Source organism: Pleuronectes platessa, chromosome 1 (assembly GCF_947347685.1).
Source record: "Pleuronectes platessa chromosome 1, fPlePla1.1, whole genome shotgun sequence".
NCBI lineage: Eukaryota > Metazoa > Chordata > Actinopteri > Pleuronectiformes > Pleuronectidae > Pleuronectes > Pleuronectes platessa.
This window is the reverse complement of record NC_070626.1, coordinates 6,611,448-6,632,618: the sequence shown is the minus strand read 5'-3', so window position 1 is coordinate 6,632,618 and position 21,171 is coordinate 6,611,448. Positions and strand designations below refer to the sequence as shown.

At 39.4% G+C, this 21,171-nt stretch overlaps 1 protein-coding gene across 1 annotated transcript in view; it reads left to right on the top strand.

Annotated features, from left to right (window-relative positions):
* The window catches only part of itfg1 (integrin alpha FG-GAP repeat containing 1), a 147,397-nt gene that overhangs the window by 54,626 nt on the left and 71,600 nt on the right, over positions 1 to 21,171 (top strand). Inside the window, exon 10 of the mRNA XM_053419527.1 lies at positions 11,839 to 11,990. Coding sequence (XP_053275502.1) covers positions 11,839 to 11,990 — 152 coding nt within the window. The remainder of the gene's footprint in view (positions 1 to 11,838; positions 11,991 to 21,171) is intronic.

Sequence of the window (21,171 nt, the reverse complement as noted above, 5' to 3'; positions counted from 1 at the left end):
AATATTAAGAATTGGTTTTGCTCCCTCATTTGTAGCTCTGCAAGAATTGACATTTCCAAGTATTGAAAATGTACAATAATACAAAATAGCTTTTTCAGTTCTTTACATTCTAAAAAAATGTTGGTGAATAAGTTGTCTGCACTTCTGTAGAAGTATAGTAAAACAAGTTGTTGACATATGTTTAATTTATAAAAAACAGCATGTCAGTTCTGTTAAATTGTATGTTAATTAGTTAGTCAGTTGAAAGAAATGTATTTGTAAGCTATTTCAATTTCTCACTAAATCTGTAGATTTCTTTTTTGATCAAGAAAATTATCTAGATTGATTTTGCAAATAATTGTTGCAAGTGTACTAGTCCGGTCAACAACTGCTTACAAATATGAATCCAAATAGGTTTTTGGTCAGTGTCTTTCAACAACCTATACATTTAAACATTCCAAAAGACTGACTCATATTAGAGATCTGATCTGTTTCGTCTGTGATCAATGGCAGGTTCAATTCAGGCAGTTTTTGTTCGAACCTCCATCACAGTCGCCTTTTCAAACTCCTCTGAGAAATACCACCTCACCAGTGGCTGTCTATTTCAGGAAGGCATTAAATGTGTTGCTCACTGCAGGGGTCTCTCGCTTAGAAAGACATCGGGGGCTGATCCAGCAGGCGTCATTTTGTTTCCGGAGCTATGCAAGATGGAAGTTATAGATATGTACACACAGTCCCATACAATTAACTTGCACATATGTGCGTGGACATGTTCTCTAACAGTTGCCCTTACACTCTCCTCCACCACCACCACCCACGTAGAGAACCATCTTGTGTGATTCTTTTCAGTTGCATCCTACCAGTTGGCAGGAGACCCTGGTCCTTTTTTATCCTTCCTCTGCCACCGAAGAACTAGCTTCCAGTCCTCTTTCAATCAAAATAGAAATATTACAGGCTTATCTGCATGTCCGCCCCCACACACATATGCACATAAAAGATACACACACACACACACACACACACACACACACACACACACACACACACACACATGTGCACAGAGGTACACAGACGCACACTCCATGTGGACATGCATTCTTTTGTTTGCCTGTCAGCTATAAAAAAATGATGAAGGAAGAAGTGAGTGTCGAAGGAAAGGGAGGGAGGAGAAGTGGAGAGAGGAGGACTTACAGGCACTGATGGATAAAGTGAACACATGTTGTGTTCTGTGCGGCTCTGTGTTTGAAAGACAGTCATCACTGTCAAAGAGGGAGACAGGCGGAGAGGGAAGGATGGGCTGAGTCAGAAGGAAAGCAGCCTCACTCGAAGATGCCGTGCTTTTATGGAAATGGTGATAACAGTGTGCGTAGAATCACGATGACAACCGCCTTCAACAGAAACTAACACACACATGCAGTTGGTCTGTTTCTCTGCATCACAGTAATGATCTAATCAATTTGTAGTTATCTGTGGTGTTAACACTCTGAGCCGTTATTACACACAATCTCACATCATTTGTGTGTGTTTGTGTGTGTTTGTGTGTGTGTGTTTGTGTGTACGGGAGTGCATGCGTGTGTGGCTCCATAACAGCGGCTCCCCAGCAATATTAATGTGGCAGCGAGTCAGCAGATGTCTTCCCGAGAGGTATCTGCCCACCATCATGGATACAGAAAATGGAAAGGAAATGGAGGGAGGAGAAGTGTAAGAGATAGAGAAAATAGAAGAACAGGAGAAAGAGAAATTGGAATGAAAAAAGGAAAGTAAGAGAGTGGAAAGACAGAAAGGAAGGACTAAAGAGGAAAGGCAGATTAGGGAAGGTAGGAAATTGAAAGAGGGCAAACAAATCTCATCTCTTGCTGGTTTTGCTTCATGGCCACTTTGAGAGGAGTACCCCATCAGACGGAATGAGGGCGGGAAATGCAGAAAAGAGGGGCGGAGAGTGAATAAGGCAAATGATAAGTATACAGGCAAAGAAGTGGCGAGCTGCCTTTGGGTATGCATGGAGTTCCCGCTGAGTAGAAAGTAGCGTGTGTCAATAGTTCATCTACAAACAGCATTTCACTCCGTCCTTCCTGCAGTCTCAGCTAAAGCCCTGCCTCTATCTCCGCTCGCAGCAGCTCCAGGCCCTTTAGTTCACCATAATGGAGGAAACTGCAGGGGGCTCCCAACACCTCTCTGCCTCATTCTGTTTTGTCGCAGACGCACACTGATCACATTTATTTCACTCTGGACCCCCTTCTTTATGCTATTATGTTCTGCAATGCAACTGGATACAGCCACAGGGCATTACATCTGATTGTCTGAGAGCACTTCTATAGGACTAAGTGCTGAATTTGTCAGGGCACGTGGCCTGTGAGTGTATAGTTCAGGTTCATGGCTCTTTTCCAGTTCAGTACAGGAATATTTATGTTGCAGAGCTGGGCAAAGACGTATCAACGTATCATTTTTTAAACCTTTGCTGACAAGGCTTTAAAAATGATTTTGTCTAATCTTATCTAACCTATTAATTATCCATTGTTTATTTCTTAAATTCTATTAAATTTACACATATTCACACTTTAAATTATTTCCTACTAAAAATAGAAATAAAATAAAACCATCGGTTCCAAATGAACTGGTGTCTTCCTTTTTTACATTGCAGAATATTGGAATATACTGTTTTGACATGGTCTAGGAATTGATCTGAACCACTCAGTAAATGGAGACAAAAATAGGCAAAAAAACACAAAGGGTTAAAGTAAAATATGTAATAGAATAATGTATCTAATCTTACCACAGTTAACACAAAGGCCCCTCTATAGAACATATCTCTAAACTGAAGGATCTATTGACCATTATGTATATAAGTAGTAGAATTATGACAAATTTCTCAAACAACTTACACTAACATCTGCTGCAGTAGTTAATTTCTTTATTCCAAAATAAAGTTAATAGTCAAGTTAAGAAATTGTGCCAGGAATGAACTACCGATCAAGTGAACTTGATCTGCCCATGTGCACATATACTACCAGTGAAGTCCCCTCAACATCGACTTTGTCAGTGCATGTTTTTGCTTTGTTGGAAAATGTAAAGACAGATGAGGTTTCATCCGTCATAATTTAATTATAGAAATTATAGAACTATTCAAAGGTCTTGGACCGTAACTTGAGAAAGGTAACTTTTTTCATGCAGCTTTTTCAAACACAGTCCATCCAGCAGTGAGTGACCCAAAATGGCAACTGTTTGGCTCCAGGCCAGATCCCCTGCCTCTGTTGCAGGAAGAAACAGGCAAGCATTGATTAGCTTCCAGGTTGTTGTTAATGTTCTTTTGTACTCGCTAATGTTGACTATATTTTGTGGTGTCTGAAGACAGGAGGAAAGTAATTACACACAAACTAATGTCCTTAATATCACTGTATGTTCTTATCAATAGGTTGGAGAAGCAGGATGTTTCCATTAATAATGCGTGCTACACTTCCATTCAACAAACAAAACTCATTATATTGAGTTAACCAATTCGGATCTTGGCATCTTTCAATTTCACTTAGCGTTGTTTTTTTATGCACATTTCTTTGCATATTTGTTCTCTTGGTAAAACCCCGACAATGCACTCATGCAAAACACACACACCGCCCCTTTTAAAGGCTGAGCCAGATGCCTACTGATGCTGCCCAGACAGTGCAAGGGCAGCCAGTATGAGCCAGACAGCTTCCTCTCAGTCATCCCAGTCAGCCGGTCAGTCAATGGCCAAATAGGTGACACTGACAGCAGGTATCAGCGTCCCCATCCTGCCCATTTGACAGGAAGACATATGGTCTCGCTCCATCACTGGCTCTTGACTGTATTTTTTAGTTTTTATGGACAAACTATAGCCCTATTTCCACCTGCTAATAAAATACAGTCTTGAGTTCTGTGGTTAAGGAAATGTCAGTGCCATGTTTGGGTAGTTAGTGTATGCTCATCATTTGATACAGATGGGAAGTGAATCTAAATAACTAGCTGGGTTTTATGAGACGAGATTTGAACACAGATTTTATGAACAGTTTTTTGATTAAAAAATGATGTGCTGTTGAATATTTGGACACATGCTTTACAAGGAACTGTCCAACAATGTGAGGGAATATGGGCATAGTTACATTTTTATGAGAAATCATTCAGTGACAGTTCAGTTTAACAAAATGGTGGAACCCTTGTAACCATTATCATGGTCTCAAAATTACATTTAAGAATTGCTAGGGTCAAACTAACACAGTGTTACCTTGAAAGGACATCCACGTAAAGCAGTTTATATTTTCTCTGTCTAACTAAAGAGTGCTGTGCCTGTTGAAAAATCTTCCTGTTTGGAATAGGCTGTTTGATTCTCCTGTGCTAAAGCTCTGGAGCTACTTTTTATAAACAGTCTATGGTGCAGAGTGAAGTTAGAAAACGTTGTTTGCATCGTACCTGGTTTATCTGCAATAAAGATTTTATAGTCAATGTTTTTTGTAAAATACAACCGAGTTTGCTTTATTACTATTTATGAGTTTTACGTTTACATGTATTTTATGGATCTATATTAGTTTGACTGATTGACTCAACTTCTGTTATTTTTTTCGTGCATTGCATGTTAGCAATTTCAGATGTCTGTTAAGCAGGCTACACGATCTCCAGTCCCAAAATTAAAGCTCTGTAATTCACCTAAAAATAAGGCATTGTAGAAAAAACCAAACAATATATATTTTGAAGATAAATTGCTAAATCTATGAATCCTGTTTCCATGACGGAGTTCAGTGTCAGTCTGTGTCAGTCCGATATGGTGATATGCTGCGATTTTGACCTGCAGTTTGACCCGCTGCTGTGGTTTAACCGAGGAAGTTAGTAAGCAAAGTGTGGCGCCAATAACATGAACGATAATAAGATATATGTTCCAGATACAGACAGGCATTTATAGAATTAGTAGGTGATTCGTGTTGCAGTTTTTTTTATTATATTTCAATATTTGTTACCTTTGCCTTGGTATTCCAGGATACATGCATATGTTCTCATCAACTCCTACTATAAATACTGAGTAACTGTGTAGCCAATTCCGGACTTGCAAACCATAATTTACTGTCAAATATTTCAGACGCTGCAACCCCCAAGAAACTATCATTACATACATATAGACCCATAATGAAAGCTAATATTATTCGGTTGCCAAGTTTATAGCAAGATTATAGCTGAACCTCTGCTTTGCTGAGAAGCAGTCGTGTGCTCTTCCCACGCACTCGTTGGTTCAGGCCCATGCTGTCTTTCAGTGCCAGTTCTAATGTGATGAGCATTACAGTCATTATATCACTGGGATCATAAAAGCCATTGCTTCATTACATGCCTGTTTTATTGCCTTTATTTTATTGCCTTGGACAGCCGTGTTGTCTGCTGCTGTTACAGCACCTTCCCACATTGCACCGTAAACGCAGCTCCCACCTCCCACCTCCCACCTCCACCACAGGCCACCCGCATTTTAATTTCGTGGCCTAATGAAGCGCGATTTCTCTCCAGCAAGTTGAATCAATGGGAGTCTCTGAGCATGCCGTCTCTTTTTACTTTAGTCGTCAGTAAAGCCAGGAAAGGGATTTTATGTTGGACTGGGAGGGTGTTTGTGTTTGTGCCCCTCCTGGTTTTTATGTGTGCTTCTATATGCAGGCTTCCATGGTTTGTGTGTGTATCTGCATGTGAGCACGGGCCACAATGAGCTGCCTGCAAACACTCGGTGTTCTCCTGCTGTTTGATAAAGACCCATTTGTATGCAAGATCTTTCTCCTCACAACCATTAAAGGTATCAGATTACCTCGCAAGTGCAAATCACATCATTGTCTTCATCTCCATTAACTAGGTCCTGTGGATCTCTGCACTAACACACATAAACACACACATTCATACTCGTTTCCCATAATGTTAATATGTTGACATTTGAACCAACGAACGTCAGTATCGAATCATTTAGACCTAGGAGCACTCTGTTTAATCTGCAAAGAGACACACTTGACATTATTGAAATAATCTGCTATATCTAGTGATTAAATGTCAAATCTTCTGCAGCCACGGGGGAGGGAGTCACTGCTTCATGACTTATTTAAGGAGCTCCTGTGTCAGGTTGGCTATTCATTGCAGCTTCACAAATAAAAAATGATTTGATCAGATTAGAAACCTTTAATATCCTCACGAAGGCCATATAATTCCCCCAGCCCCAAAGTCCCCACACAATACTTCTGAGCAATAAAAACAAAACAGGGTAAACACGCTCATTTTGCTGGAGGGAAAAGTGCTCTACATTAATACTTCCCTCCTCTGCTCGGTTGAGAAAGACTGACCTTGTGACTTCCAATTTGCTGCTGTGACCTGCTAATTACCCACAATTAAGTCTTCAATCATCTGCTTTAGTTCAGCCATATGTTCGCACAACATGATCATCACCTATAATTGTCTTGAGGTAATATCTGAGAGAGACAATCAAGCATCTTTGCCTGGAAACAATATAACGCATCAATAAGCGTAAGACAGACAACACTAAAGTATGAAGCTTAATGGAATAGTTCATCCAAAAAATATAATTCACTCATTATCTACTCACTCCTATGCCGATGGAGGGGTGGGTGTAGTGTTTGAGTCCACAAAACACTGCTGGAGTCTCAGGGGTAAACATTATAGCAGCCGAATCAAATACAACTGAAGATATTAGTGAGCTATCTTCAGACGTAAAAAAAGCTACAGCAAAAAACATATCCTATCCTAATGCCCCTGTGGTGTCATCCAAGTGTCCGCAAGCCCCAACATTCATATTCGACTCTAATCGAGTTCATTTAAACCATGTTTTGAAGTTTTTTTAAATCTTCTGGTCGACATTTAGGCTTCAAACACGGTGTAAATGACATTGTTTCCAGTTAAATATGAATTTCGTGGCTTGCAGATATTTGAATGGCACCACACAAGCCTGAAAGTACACCAGAAGTGGTAAAGACGCATGTTGTGTTTTTTTTCTGTTGTTTTTTTCCTTCTGGAGATAGCTCACTAATATTTTCAGTTGTATTGGATGCAGCTGCTAGCTTGCTGCCACACTGTTTACCCCTGAAACTCCAGAAGTGTTTCATGGACTCAAACACTCACCCTCCCTTCCATCAGCATAGCAGACATTAAGTGAATTATTATATTGGGGTGAACTATTCCTTTAATCTTCTTTTCCTGCCTGACGAAGCGTCTCTCAATTGTATGTTTGAATACAAATGCGTATGTTCACATATAGTTTGGGTATCATTGTTTCTGTATCAGTTTTCTTTGATCTACCTGGTCATTTCTTCTTTCCATCCATCCATCCATCCATCCATCATCTACACAGCTTATCCATTCAAGGGTCAAGGGTGGAGCTGCAGGGCGAGAGACAGGGTACATCCCTGACAGGTCGCCAGCATATCGCAGGGCCAACATACAGAGAGAACCAGCCATTCACCCTCATATTTACACCTTATATTTACAGCCTCCAAACAACCTAGAGCCTCCAAACTACCTAACCCCAATCTGCATTGCTTTGTACTGTGGGAGGAAGCTGGAGTACCTGGAGCATCCCACATAAGAATAGGGAGAACATGCAGACAGGATCCGAACCAGGAACCTCATTGCTGTGAGGCTGCAGTGCTCAATAGAACACCACCATACTTGCTGCATTTCTTCTCTTTTTTACTTAATTCATCATCTTCTTACCTGTACCTCGGCTCTTCCCTTTGCTGCAATGCCGCAATGAACTTCTACTTAGAGACTAAAGATTACTTATACCATCAACTATCTTACCGTGCCAGAGCAGTCATCTCTTTAACCTGACACATAATAGACTCTCTGCGTGTGTTTGTCTATATTTTTGCACAGATCACTATTCTCCTTGCTTCTTCTCTCTCTCCTCCTGTATTCAGCATTAGGAAAAAAAAGGCATCTGACAGTACACTGATTGCCTCAGGGTAAACACCAGCACAGCGGTCTGCTGATAAAACTGATGGCCAGCAAAGGCCTCACTCTGTCCTGAGAGAGAACATCATGGTAGCACTGAGCACAGACCAAAGGACATTAGTTTAAAAATGTACTCGCCAGTGAATTGATGTGCCTTCGTGGACTGAAATGCAAAGAAATTGAAGATGTTGCTGATTTGTGAAAACATGGCCACCTGCTATGTGAAAATATCAGCTTAAATGACAACTAATGAATAGTTGGTATTTATGAGATCAACATATATCTGCTGTTCTTCAAGCTAGCGTACCTTGATTGTCATGGTTATTTCTATCTTTAGTTTATTATATTGAAGAGATACTGGATTTTGGATTGGATCCAAATTTAGTTTGGATTATGAGCCTTCACTTGGACCTACAGTAATGTTACATCCAAACTATGTACATGTCTCTAATTTTCACCCAATCCTTTCCTATCGCATAACTTGTATTACTTTCTCTCCCCAGCTCTTCCTCTTGTAGGTTACTTTCAGAGTTAATGAAGTTAATGGAACCTCACTATGGACTATAAATAACTGAGAATAACAAATTTCCCCCTGGAACCTTTTTTTATAACTATGTAATAATGGTTCCTCCCATGTTCATGTGTGCCCATTGAGATTGCTGGCTACAAAATTGCCTGCAACAGCCACTCGGGTGTCCTCACGTCTCTCTGCCAGCCACTGCATAGTGGTCCTTTCCAGTACTCCTATCCACTCTGGATTGGATTAATCAAATCCTTATATTATAGCTTAATGCCCATATGGCACAGAGTCTTCCTCTAAAACTGCATTTCCACATCACTCAACAGTCATTAAATGACAGTTTGACTTTCTAGTGTTGCATTCAAGTTCTGAGTTCATTCAAAACCTTAAAAAAAGATTCAAACCTTGGTCTTGGTTTGCCACTGTTTATATTACACCATATGTATGTAGAGGTGCATATTCATGTTGTCAACTTACCCCATTCAGGTCAAGTCACTCCCTCTCCAAACCTATGGAGCTTAACTACACCCCTTATTTATAATGCATACAGAAAAAGGATGGTTTGGGCTTAGGTTTTATGTCATTTAAATTGGACTGCCATTTAAAATAACAACTGAAAAGTGTGTTGTGCATGCTAAAAACGAAATAGGTTTAATGTCTGGATATAGCTTGGGTATAAAATCAACAAATCTGATACATATGAATCAACATATTTCTGAAGAAACCTTTGATGGTACAGAATATCATGTTTTTAATTATTTTCCTCTAACCCTAACCCTTATTGTGTTGATTCATCAAAAGGTTATATGAATTTCGGAAGTTGGGGCTTAGAAATAGCAACCTTAGCAGGGAATTCCAGACATTCTTCTGAGGCATTTCCAGACCAGATGGGATGTATAACCCCTCAAATTAGTTCTGAAAGCACCAGGGACTCCTGATCAGATGCCCGACCAACTTAAACCTGTGATGTGAAGGAGCAGCAACTCTACTCCTGCACACTTTATAGGGTTTCCTAGGTAGCACAGCCATTCTTTAACTCCACAAATTATTTAATTATTTATTTGTAATTTGGACAGAATGGTCAAACTCCCTTTATCCCCTCACCACTCTCAGGATGGAACCTGCATTACTCCTCTTGAATCTGAGGTTCGGCGATTTGCTGCAGCCTCACCACCATTACTGCCTCATTTATATCTACATCAAGGCCTGTGGTCATAAAGTTTGCACAGCTGCTTCGGAGGTAACCTACATGTGTGACATCACGGTTTGTGTGATAATTGTCAAAATAATTGATAATAGACTGTGGTTGTCTTTCTCAGACATGCTGGTCCTATTAAGAGCTATTAGTGGCAGTTCTGGTGAGTTCCCTTTGGCGACTCTCCCCTGAACCTGCTCTCACTGTTTAACATTCATGAACACATTAAATCTCCAGCTTCTGGCCAAACGACCCTCGAAGATACACATACAACACACACACACACACACACACACACAAACACACGCACACACACATGGTTGTGTCTCCATGACAATAGAGAACATTAAATTGACTAGTTTTGTAGTGTATGTTTATCAGTCAAACTGTTATACCAAATATTCCAACACACATCCACAGTGATAACCCCCTTCTGGTATTTGTTGTAACAAATAGTCAGTGATCTATTTGCTGTGATAAATGTATTGAATGCCATTGGGAGAAGGACTTGTGCTCCACACTGTTTAAGTTAAGTTACATTAATTGACTTACTTGGCTGATGAAGTTGCAATACCATTCGTGTCCACAATGGAGTAAAACCTTGCTGAAAAGTTCACGAGGCCAGGTTGTATTCTATAGCTCGCCTTACTAAACCTAAAATAAAACCGTAAAATGGTGACTATTGAGCGCCTGAGATACAATTCAATTCTCATTCTAAAGTTTAATTGAGTGGCTATTATTTGATGAGCAGTGAATGAGTGAACGAGGCATTGATTTCCAACACAGCCCAACACACTGGTATGTGCCAAGGGCTGGAGTTTAAGTAGACTCTGTTAGACTATTGAGAAACAATTAATGGACCAAACTGACTGTACTGTACCATATGGTGAGAAACGCTTCCTCAGAATTGCTACTTATGATTGGTTGCTGTGTGAATTAGCAATGATAATGGTCCCTCTCTCTCTGTCTCTCTCCTGGTAACAAGTCCCTCTCTTGTATTTTCCAGTATGTAATTCACAGGAGTTGGATAACAACTCATTGAATTGGCACTAATGAAAGCAAGGGGACTAGCATACCCGTCGATGGTTGGAACTCTATTAAAATTTATTCACAGAAAAAAATATGGGCAGTAAAATCTTTCCCCTGCAAAATGAAAACGAATAGCTTCTTTCTGTTATATTGCAAAAGACACAGTGGAGGAGAAAGGTGTTGTGACATAAAGGGTGAGAGTGAAAGCTTAAACCTGTAGATTGTTTGAGAACTGATGCAGCTGCTTGGTGAAATAGCGTTCATATTAAGTGAGAGGTGATAATGGTCTCAGTGAGGTCTTTTAAAGCGCTGTCTCCAGCGTGCTGTTTGTTTTTATGGAGTTTACTACGTGTACCTCCTCAGCTTGACTACTTCCCTCTGTCAACATCAGTCCGTTGTAGCATTAGAACAAGAACCCCCTTAAGGGCCCTATTACCTCAACACTTAAATTGTCATGATGAGGGAAAGATGCTGTATTTGTGTTTGTTGAAATGAGTGTGAGGGCTTCTTCAGGACCTATGTCTGTTGCAGTGCTATGACCACAGACAGGGCACCTGTCTCAAACACAGCCTTGCAAGACTATTATGATTACGTTGGATCTGTTCTGCCTTATTTTTGTCATATGTTGCTTTTACCTGGGAAAAAAACACTAAGGAGAGGAGTTGCTGATTTAATGATCTACAAGTAAATATCAGCAAATAATATTTGCTTTTACTTCTCAAGTAAAAGCTTTAAACGTTCAAATCATTATTGGTGTCTCAGTTTGCATTCAGTGTACTGTGTAAGTGCTGTTAAATAAACAATTGAGGGTTGAATTTGAGTCGAATTATTATTTGACTACAGATAATCACTTGACCCCTGACGGGGACGAAGCGCCCTTCGATAAGGGTGCTGAACTACCATCACTACCTCACCACTCGGTAGTGGCACATGGTTGTTTCTACATATGCAGGCCCTTGTTTTCAGGAAGACAAAAGCGGACTCTGTCTCTGACAGGCTTACTCTGATGTTCTTATCTTTACTAACCAATCGGAAGCCGACAATGTTTTCGCTGTCCTATGCTGACTAGAATGGTTCTAGAAGTTCTTAATTTTGGTTATCATCATCTACTGTCACTATTATTGTGTTGTACAGGTGAATTCTGATCAGTGTCATTATTTTCTCGCGGATGTTGTTACAGTGGGTACCGATACTGTCAGATTTCCAGCAGAGGGAAACAGTTTGGAGCTTTGTGCCAGGGAGCCCCCGCCAACCCCTGGCCCTGCACCTTGGGGACTACAACCTGGATGGCTTCCCTGATGCCCTGGTGGTCCTGCGCAACACCAGTGGAAGGTAGGAAAAATATGCACACACTCACACCTAAGCCTTCCTCAATACTTTCTCTCACAAGTCTTCAAATGGGGTCGTGTTCGTTGGTGAGGTGTCTCGTAATAATTTTGGCTTATACACATAAGAGGTTAGTGTAAGTTCTTAATTTAAAAGTCTGTAATGTCTGCTAAGTGAATGAGATATTGCTGAAATTAAACTTATCCTTACTTGGCAGGGGTTCCCTTGGAATTCGATCAAGTAGGTCCCTGAACCCCCCTCCAACTAATCTTTCCAGTACCATGCCTCAGTTCAGGAGCCATCACTGTGTGTGCCGGCCCAGGGCCTGCATATGTAGGACACAGTTTGCAATGTTATTACCCTAGTTTTAGGAATCTAATGTCATGAGAATCATGGATTTCTTGCATATCCACATTCTCTCAGCTCTCATGGACACTCGCTTCATTTGTAAGCATCATATGAATTTGTCATGTAACATTTCCATTTTGATGAGATTATACTTACTATAGTATTCCAGCTGAACACAAAATTGAATTGGAAACCTAATAGCATACTTAAATGACTTAGGCAAATCTGTTTAGCTTTCAGAACTGTAAATGTGTTTTTTCCACGAAATGACACATGCAGGGCGGATTTACTCATTTAATTACTGTGAAATTACTGTACATGTTGACACATTCTCATGCTCATGGATGTCTTTATTACCAGCAGTCGCCCCAATGATGTGGTGCTTTTAACTTTTCAGTATAAGTTTCCAGGCTTAACAAAGCAGTTGACTCTCCATTCAGCTGCACATTTTAATGCTGATACACAAGGGCAGAAAATAATTTGTATCTATACATGCAACACCTATTGCACTTTCGGTCCTGGGAGAGGGTTTCCTCACATGCGGCTCTCTCAGGTCTTTATGTTTATTTTTCTTGCTGTAGAAAGGATTAACGGAAGTGGAAGTCGCATCTTGTTAATATAGGGTATACAACTCAAATTTGATTGATTCAATTTTACCAATTTAAGATTACAACCCATATTAGATTAGCTTTAAAGATAAGAAAAACTCTTAATAAAACAGTACATATTTATATTTATAGTCGTTTTCAAGCAAAGGATTGATTCAATCTTCTAATTAATAAACCATAAGATATTAGCTAAAGTATAAATAAGACATACGTTTATATAATCGCTGACGTCCATGACACTGTCCTTGGCTGCAGAATACAATACAACAATTTTAGAATGATTTGCAATCAGAATCTGTGACATTGTAGATAATAAACAAGTGATTGCATCCAGTTTACTAGAGCACCAACAGGGACAGCTAAGGTGAGGGTGTTCTGTAGTCTACGGACATGACAATTGATAAGGTGGCCCTGTAAAAAAAAATCATTACAGCATGTGCTAGGACATAGCCACCATGGACACATGGTCTTTGTGTGTGTGCGTGTGCAGTTTGCGTGTGCTTGTGTGTGTGTGTGTGTGTGTGTGTGTGCAGTGTGTGGTGTGTGTTTTGAAGGACCTATGTGGATTATCTGGTCCCAGAGATGAAGATAAGATAGTCAAAAGGGTCAAGGCTGTCTGTGCATACTGATTGGGCCGAGTGTGTGTATGTGTGTGCATATCTTAGAGTGTTTGAGTGCTTGCTCTGTCAGAAATAGTAAGATGTTGACTAAGAGCTTCAAAAGACTCACACACATGCATTAGAACCCTACTTTTTTGTCTACTCTCTATATAATCATTGTAAGTCTGGTCAGGCTTAACTCTTTATGGTCATCCTCATCTAGAAATGACCTCTAATCACAGAAGCTATCGCTTCACTCTTTATTCCCTCCCTTTTCTCAATTTAAGCCCAACCATTTTAATCCTGTACTCGGCCCTGTCATTATTGTGGAACTCCAACAGAAACATTCAAAATCACATCTTCAGCATATGAAGGAAAGAGGAAGATGGAGGGAGAAGGGATAAAGAGTGGAAAGGTCGGGTTGATGAGAAAGACGAATGGTTTCAAAGGTTATAGGACTGTCCCAAGATGCCTTCTGGTTTGAATCCCTGAGGCAGTAAAACCAGACATCTTTCTACCACCGTGCACCAGAACAAGGCGAATAGATTCCAACGGTATCGGTGGTTTAAATGGCAACTCCTTTGATCTAAAGAGCACTGGAATTGAATAGAGCTCCCACAAGTCAATTCATTCACAGTAATTCTGATATACAAATGAACAATGTTTCAGAGGTTATGTTTTAGTGATGAGATGTGTTGTTTTTGTTTTTCTAAAGACATTTTAAAAGGCCTTCTGTCCTCTTGCCTGCTTTGGATTCAGCACTCCACACTTTGTCCTGCACCGGCCTTCGCTTTGTCTTTGATTTCCTTCTAACCAAATGCTCTCTGCTTACTAAATATTTGCACAGCCCTCCACTCTATTTTAACTCCCTCTCCATCCCTGTCCTTCTTTCTCTCTCTTCCCTATCCATCTCTTCTCCTTCGTCCTTCCAACTAGTTATTTATAGCTGCATTTCAGATAAAAGTCATGCCAGTCTGCGTCACCATCAGCAAAACAAATGCCTTTTTAAGTGTTCAAAATAGAAAGAAGGAAGGAGAGAGGGTGTGAGATGAGATTAATTGGGTGGAATCAATGGAACAATGAGCAGATGGAGAGAGCAGAAGGAATAAATAGAGAGCTGGGAGGTCATTTAAGAGACTATTTTCTGACACAGTTCAGGTTTGTAGGATACAGCTGAAACATATACCAGTGTTTTTGGTTATATTGCCTCATATAGAGTATTATTTATCTTGTTAATGCATTTTGGTTGATTACACTACTTATTTTAATACTTTCTGTAAAACCTTAAATACGTACACTTTAGCACACATGAATAAACATACCCATAGAAAACCATATATGAACGGCTGTATCTACAGATGATACAAGATAAACTGTGGTTTCAGAAAATATTCAGACCTTATTCTATGCACACATCTGTGTTATTGGTTTAATTCTAAATTGATGAAATTGCTAATTTTTTTTCAAATATACACTTTTTTTAATATATATTTTATAGAAAGATCCTGGTCACAGGATCTTTCACAGTAGTATATGTCAGGCAAACAGCAGGCACTGCTCCTCACTTGGACATCCTAGGCATTGCTGCATTCAAGTATTGGCATTCAGAGCATCATGCTTTGGGGGAACTTCCCATTGGCAGGAAGAAGGTGACGGGTCAGAAGTGAAGGAAAGATTAATGAAGCCAAATACAGAGAGATCAACAGTACACCTTGGAAAACAACAACCCAAAGCATACAGCCAAGACAAGCTGGAGTAGCTTCGGGACTCCGTCTGTCCATGAGGGGAAATGTCAAAGCCTAGCTGCATAGAATATCTGTGGAGAGACTGACAGTTCACAGATGCCTCCCTTCCAGACTGGTGGAACTTGAGAGGATCTGTCAAGAATATAAAGATAAACTGCCCAAATCCACGTGTGCAAAGTTTGTAGAAACTAACCCAAGAAACCTGGAAACTATAATTGATGCTACATAGTAAAAGTCTTTGCAAACAACAGAATACAGGAAAAACATTCTGGCCTATTGAGTGTACACTGGTTGGCAAATCCATAGCACAATAAATTATGCTAAAAGGGAATGGGTCTGGACACCAAGTCCAAAATATTGTGAAGACATTTTAACCATCCATTCAATTTGTAAGACTTTAAGCACCGGGGTGAGTCCAGACTAGGGACACTCATCATTTGTATATGGTTATACAGTACAGGTGTAAGTATATATAATGTGCCCTTTTGTCCATGGGTATAACCCAACAATTTTATGTTGTGTGTAATTTTCCTTCAGCAGCTTCTTCAATCATCAGAGTCCACATTAAATCAAAGCCAGAGGACAGATGGTTCCTCGAGGCACTTAACAAATTGTTAAATCACAACAAAGAAAATTAGGCCGTTGCTCCTTGCTGAAAGTAGCTCTTATAGGTGTGTTTGCAGATACAATTGGCATCTTGGGGAAGAGGCACCAAAGTGTCAGGAAAGGAGATCCAGGCCCAGGAAGAGAAAAGCAGTATGAAATTATAGGAGAGATTTTTATCTTTTCCTTTAAAAAAAACCTTTTCCCTTTGTTAATCTTATTGAGGTACTACATTACTTTTGTAAACTGTATATACAATTATGTATAATTATCCACAATTATACAATCATCTACAATGGTGAAGCAGTAACTAAAGCTATTTGTATACACTTATTGATTTTCTTAATCGATATAGATATTGGTATTGTTACTGCTCTGCTTAATTATTGAAATAAAACCATGTTTAAATGAAATTAAACATGGTTTAATAACCATAACCTTTTCAATCATTAAGAAAGTAATCCACCTGGTGTTACAAATAAAACAATTTTAAAATAATAGACAATCACAAACCTTTTTAAATAAGGAAAGTTGTTGTTTTGTAGTCTCAATGAATAGTTTTAAGTGATCTAAAATATCCTTTAAAGACTACAAGCGTGTATCCAAGTTTAGCAAAAACTGCAACAAACCTTTATTTATCTCGATCTGCACTGGCTGAGTAAAAAAGGCCCTTTTGTAGATATATAAGCTGAACGTTGGTAATACAGTATATTATGGCCAAAAATAAATGTTGTTGCAGAGCACAGTGTCTCACAGACAAATCAAGTGCAGCAGCATGCAAAGTGAAGCCAGATGCAACCACCACAAACCTATTACAGCTTTATTTTTTCTCTGCTTTGTCTAAACCTATAGTGCTGTCTTTTTTTACAGTACCATTATCTATTTTTATCGTTTTAATAAATAAAGGTTATTTTCAGAAAAAAACAAACAAAAAAAACGGTGCTTTATTTTCAGCATTCACATGATCTGCATTAATTAATGAATTATGGTTTCACTGCCTTAAAAAGACAGAAAATCATAAACGCTTATCAAAATTCGACGTTAGAAAGGAAAATGTGTTGTAAAGATACTATAGACATCTAAACAGCTTCAAGCTGACCTGCGGCACAATCTGTTTTGATGGTTTCAGTTCATGCATACTCCGAAACCTAAACATTCTCCATGGTCAAAATGCGAGGAGGAAAACTAGGTGTGAGGTGAAAGTCTGGGGACTTTTTTAGCAGGACTAACAATCCAAAGCACACATCTGGCTTTTCAAAAGGTTGATTTAAAGTGAAAGATCGACTGTCCGGCAATAAGTCCTGACCCAAGTCCCATTGAAAACCTTCAGAGAGCTGAAATCTGCCGTTGCAAAAGGGACTCCTGCAATTTAAAATAGCTTAAATGCAGAGACTAAAAGCAGAGAGATGCAGGAAGCTTCTAGCTGATTATAAGAAACATTTGAAGGCTATCGTTGCTTCCAAAGGCTCTGCAACCAAATATTAATGAAGGGTGGCAATATTTGTGTCCAGGGCACATTTCAGTTTGCTTTATGTCGTTATAAGGCAAATTTAGTTTTTTTCATTTGTATTTTCTTTAGCAACCTTGGGCATTTTACAAAAATATTCTGGTTTTCTGGTTATACAAAATAGATTTATTTGCATTCCAATTGGAGATATTGCGATTTATGTAAATTATATTCATTGGTGCCAATCATTTTGACCAGGACAGTATGATGTGCAGTTGTCCTGAGAGAGTATTTAACACTTGCACCTGCTGCTGTGCTTTGGAGAAACATCAGTAAATAACTGCATTTTCTTGGAACAACATCAACTACGGGTCACTCTCACATTACTGTGTGTTTGCGTGTGTGTGTGTGTGCTATAGGATTGTATGTGTCAGACATAAGCTCTTATAGAATGGGATTATCTTCAGCTGCAATCATGCGTTTTCCCCCCCCCACTTCACTGTGGCATCCATACACTGATTAAAAGGTGCATAGGTCAGCTTTAATGTGCGATTTGCCGCGAGCAACTTCAATATAATCAGGCGTATGCTTGTGTCAAATGTGAACATCACCATGTGTTTCTCTGTTAGAAAAACAGCTGCTAGATCACCTTCCCTGCGATCTCCCTTTCCAGCAGATCAGCACCCCTCCTTGATCTGAGGCTGTTAGAGAGCCAAGGCTGTCATCATTCACAGTGACCTGTAACATAGGCAGATGACCACCAGTCAGATGAGACCACAAGATTACTATAGGCCATAGCTCTCTCATTACCCGCTCAGGCCATACACAAGGGTTTAACACCCTTCAACTCAGCATGCTTACAAACCACTGTTCATTCAAGACAGCTGCAGCACATTCAGAAAAGACTACTCAATGTCAGTGTAAATCAGATATATTCGTCAAACTACATTATGTTTACTAGTAAACCTTCACTGCCTGTCTTAAACCTGCCTCTTTCAAACGGTCTGTTCTTTTGGCCACTAAGAATTCAGATACCAAGAGTGAAGATACCAAGAGTGAAGCCATTAAGATTAAGGGTTCAGGAGATATCCATTTCACATACATATAGATATATATAAATAGATACACACTGACCGGTCACAGGTCAGTGTGATTTATTTTATTTTAAAATATGGATATGGTTTGTTTGGTTTAGCCTCAGGGTATTGCCTTGGATGCTGGTGTCAACCAGCTCCAGGCAGTTCTTCATCCCTCGCTTTCTTGTCACTCCCATCATCAGAAACCTTCAAAGAGACAGTTTTCAAAGTGTATGAGTCAGTGAGCGGCAACATGGCATAGCAATGACAAGCTCCTGCCCTTCTATCGAGACATTGTGGTTATGTCTCAGCAGCTGGAATCGACTGCTCTTTCTAAATCTCTCTATTTTCCTGATTTATCTGTTGCAACTACCGTCATCCTGGTATCCGCAATAGAATACCAGAATACGTGTGCCATTGTGGAAAGAATAATTAATTAATTTAATGCTTGTCTTACTTTTTTTCCAGCACTGTCTTGTTGTCTCTTAAGGGCTGAATAATTAAAGTTAATTAATAATGTATAACGTGCTGTCGTGGAGGTTTTCTTCTCCATATTTTGCAGCTCTAATATCCCCAGAAAATCGTCCTGACTGCAAAGATTGGGAATGTAACTATTTGAGTTTGGCCCCTTTGGACATTAGAGGAAGTGGGATGTTTGTGAAACAAGCTCCTTCCTTGTATCATGTCTCTGATAACTACAGACAGTCATATGGTAACAATTAATTTACTGTATGAAAATATAATTAATTAACACAAATCACAATATGTTAATACAATCCATTCCAGAGGTTTATTCGAGTGGATACAGTAACTCTGTGGCCAAGTCATTTAAAACCTACAGTGGTAGTTTCAGTGTAATCCCATTTCACCCCTCCCTACCTCTAACCTTGCTCCTTGTTTTCGAGGGTTATCTTGCCCCTTGAAAGTTAAAAGGGGAAGTGGTTGAAATCTTCCCTTAGCTACGAATTGTGATAGCATCATATCCGTTATTGATTGTCAGATACAGTTTAACAGAAATACCATAGTGCATTTTTGTTGGACATGCCGTATCTCCTGTGGTCTGGTTCTGGTTTAAGGAAGCATATAAAAACCAGCAGCAACATTTTCCCAACCTGCTTAAATACTATTAGGGTAAACCTGAGCGCTGCTTCAGATAAAGAATACAAATATATCAATCTTGGTTTCTATATAGATAAAGTAGATTGAATCTGGGTTTTTCTCTTTCAACCGCAACATCAACATTGTTAATAGACCGTCACCTCTCATATTTTGTGTAATTGGTGCATTTAGGATACATGAAACAAAGTGTGTGTATGTGTGTCCATGTGTATAGGTGGTGAGGTCCACAAGTATCCTCAGTGTTTTGTTTGCTCATGTCAATATCATGGCATTTGTATACATACAGGTTTGGAGAGCTTTATGTCAGCCACTGTGCTGCTGCAGTTGTAGAAGAGTTAAACTGTTCTGCTAATGAAGTGTGTGGAATGTTTTTGTTTGGTGGTTGAATTAAAGTGAAGAGTGCGAAGCGTGGGCAGCACTAGCTGTCTCCCTCTGCTCTCTGAGCTCTCGTAGAGTGGCTAATGTCAGAGGAAAAATAATGATCAGACCTTTAAATCTGCCTCCAGGCTTTTAGAGGTAAATGCCACCTACTACACATACGCTCATATAGAAGACAGGTGTTATCTGTTGTTGGAAATGACAGTTGCAATTTTTAAAAAAAACTGTTTCTGGTTGGAACAAAAATTAATTCTATGTTGTCCATGAGGCCAGTGTATTGGTATCTCTTGTGGTTTTCTCACTGCATGATCAGTACAAAATTCTAACTTGAGACATAAGCTTTTGCTGTAAGATATACATATTTGTATATAGGTGCTGCCTTTCTGAGATATAATGTGGATATATCTCATATTATTTGTAACATTCCAAGTAATAAAGTAGGTCCAAAAGTGCAAGATGCCTCACTAAAAGCTCTTGAGGGCTCCTATGATTAGTAGTTTAAATTTGTTCTGGTATTACTACTAGCTACATTACAAACTCTAGTCGAAGAACTCAAAAGTAGTTTGAATGCACCAAATGAACGTCCTTGTTCAAACATTACAAATGGTACAGTGTCTGACCTGAAGACTTCAAACAAACCTGTGAGCGGCTCCTGCTTTTTTTTCTTCTACTATTGTTTTAATGCTTTCAGCAATTGGTTCAAGGTCTGAACCATCCAATGAAGTGTAATCACACTGAAAAGAAAGCAAACCATAGTTTAGTTTGATCTGGACCAGGATCACAGGTTTGACGGCCTTTCATATCTGTTATTTTGGAATGTTTATTTAGACCAAACTGAAAAGTCTGAAGGCCCAGACCATGGTAGGTGTAAAAGTGTCCTTTAACGTTTGTGCATTTTGTAACCATATTGGCCCTGTTAAATTGACAAACGTGAGAAAAACTCATCATAGCGGGGGACTCTTCAAGTAACATACTAATAATCTGACTATCCTCCTGCTCTTACATTGTACTGATACAGACATACAGGAAATCAATAGGCTTGTGTACCTTCCTGTTCCCTCTCTCTTTCCCTCCCCATAAATTAGTACATCATCAGAGTGTTTTCCTGAATACCACCAGAGATGCCTCCTCCATGGAAACACACAATGATACCCTTGAGAATAAAGATAACAGCCCCATCTTTGCTCACCTATTTACTTTTAAATTTAATTAAGTCTCCTTTAAGGTTTGGAGGGTCTCTCAGGGATTGAGAGGGGGACTATGT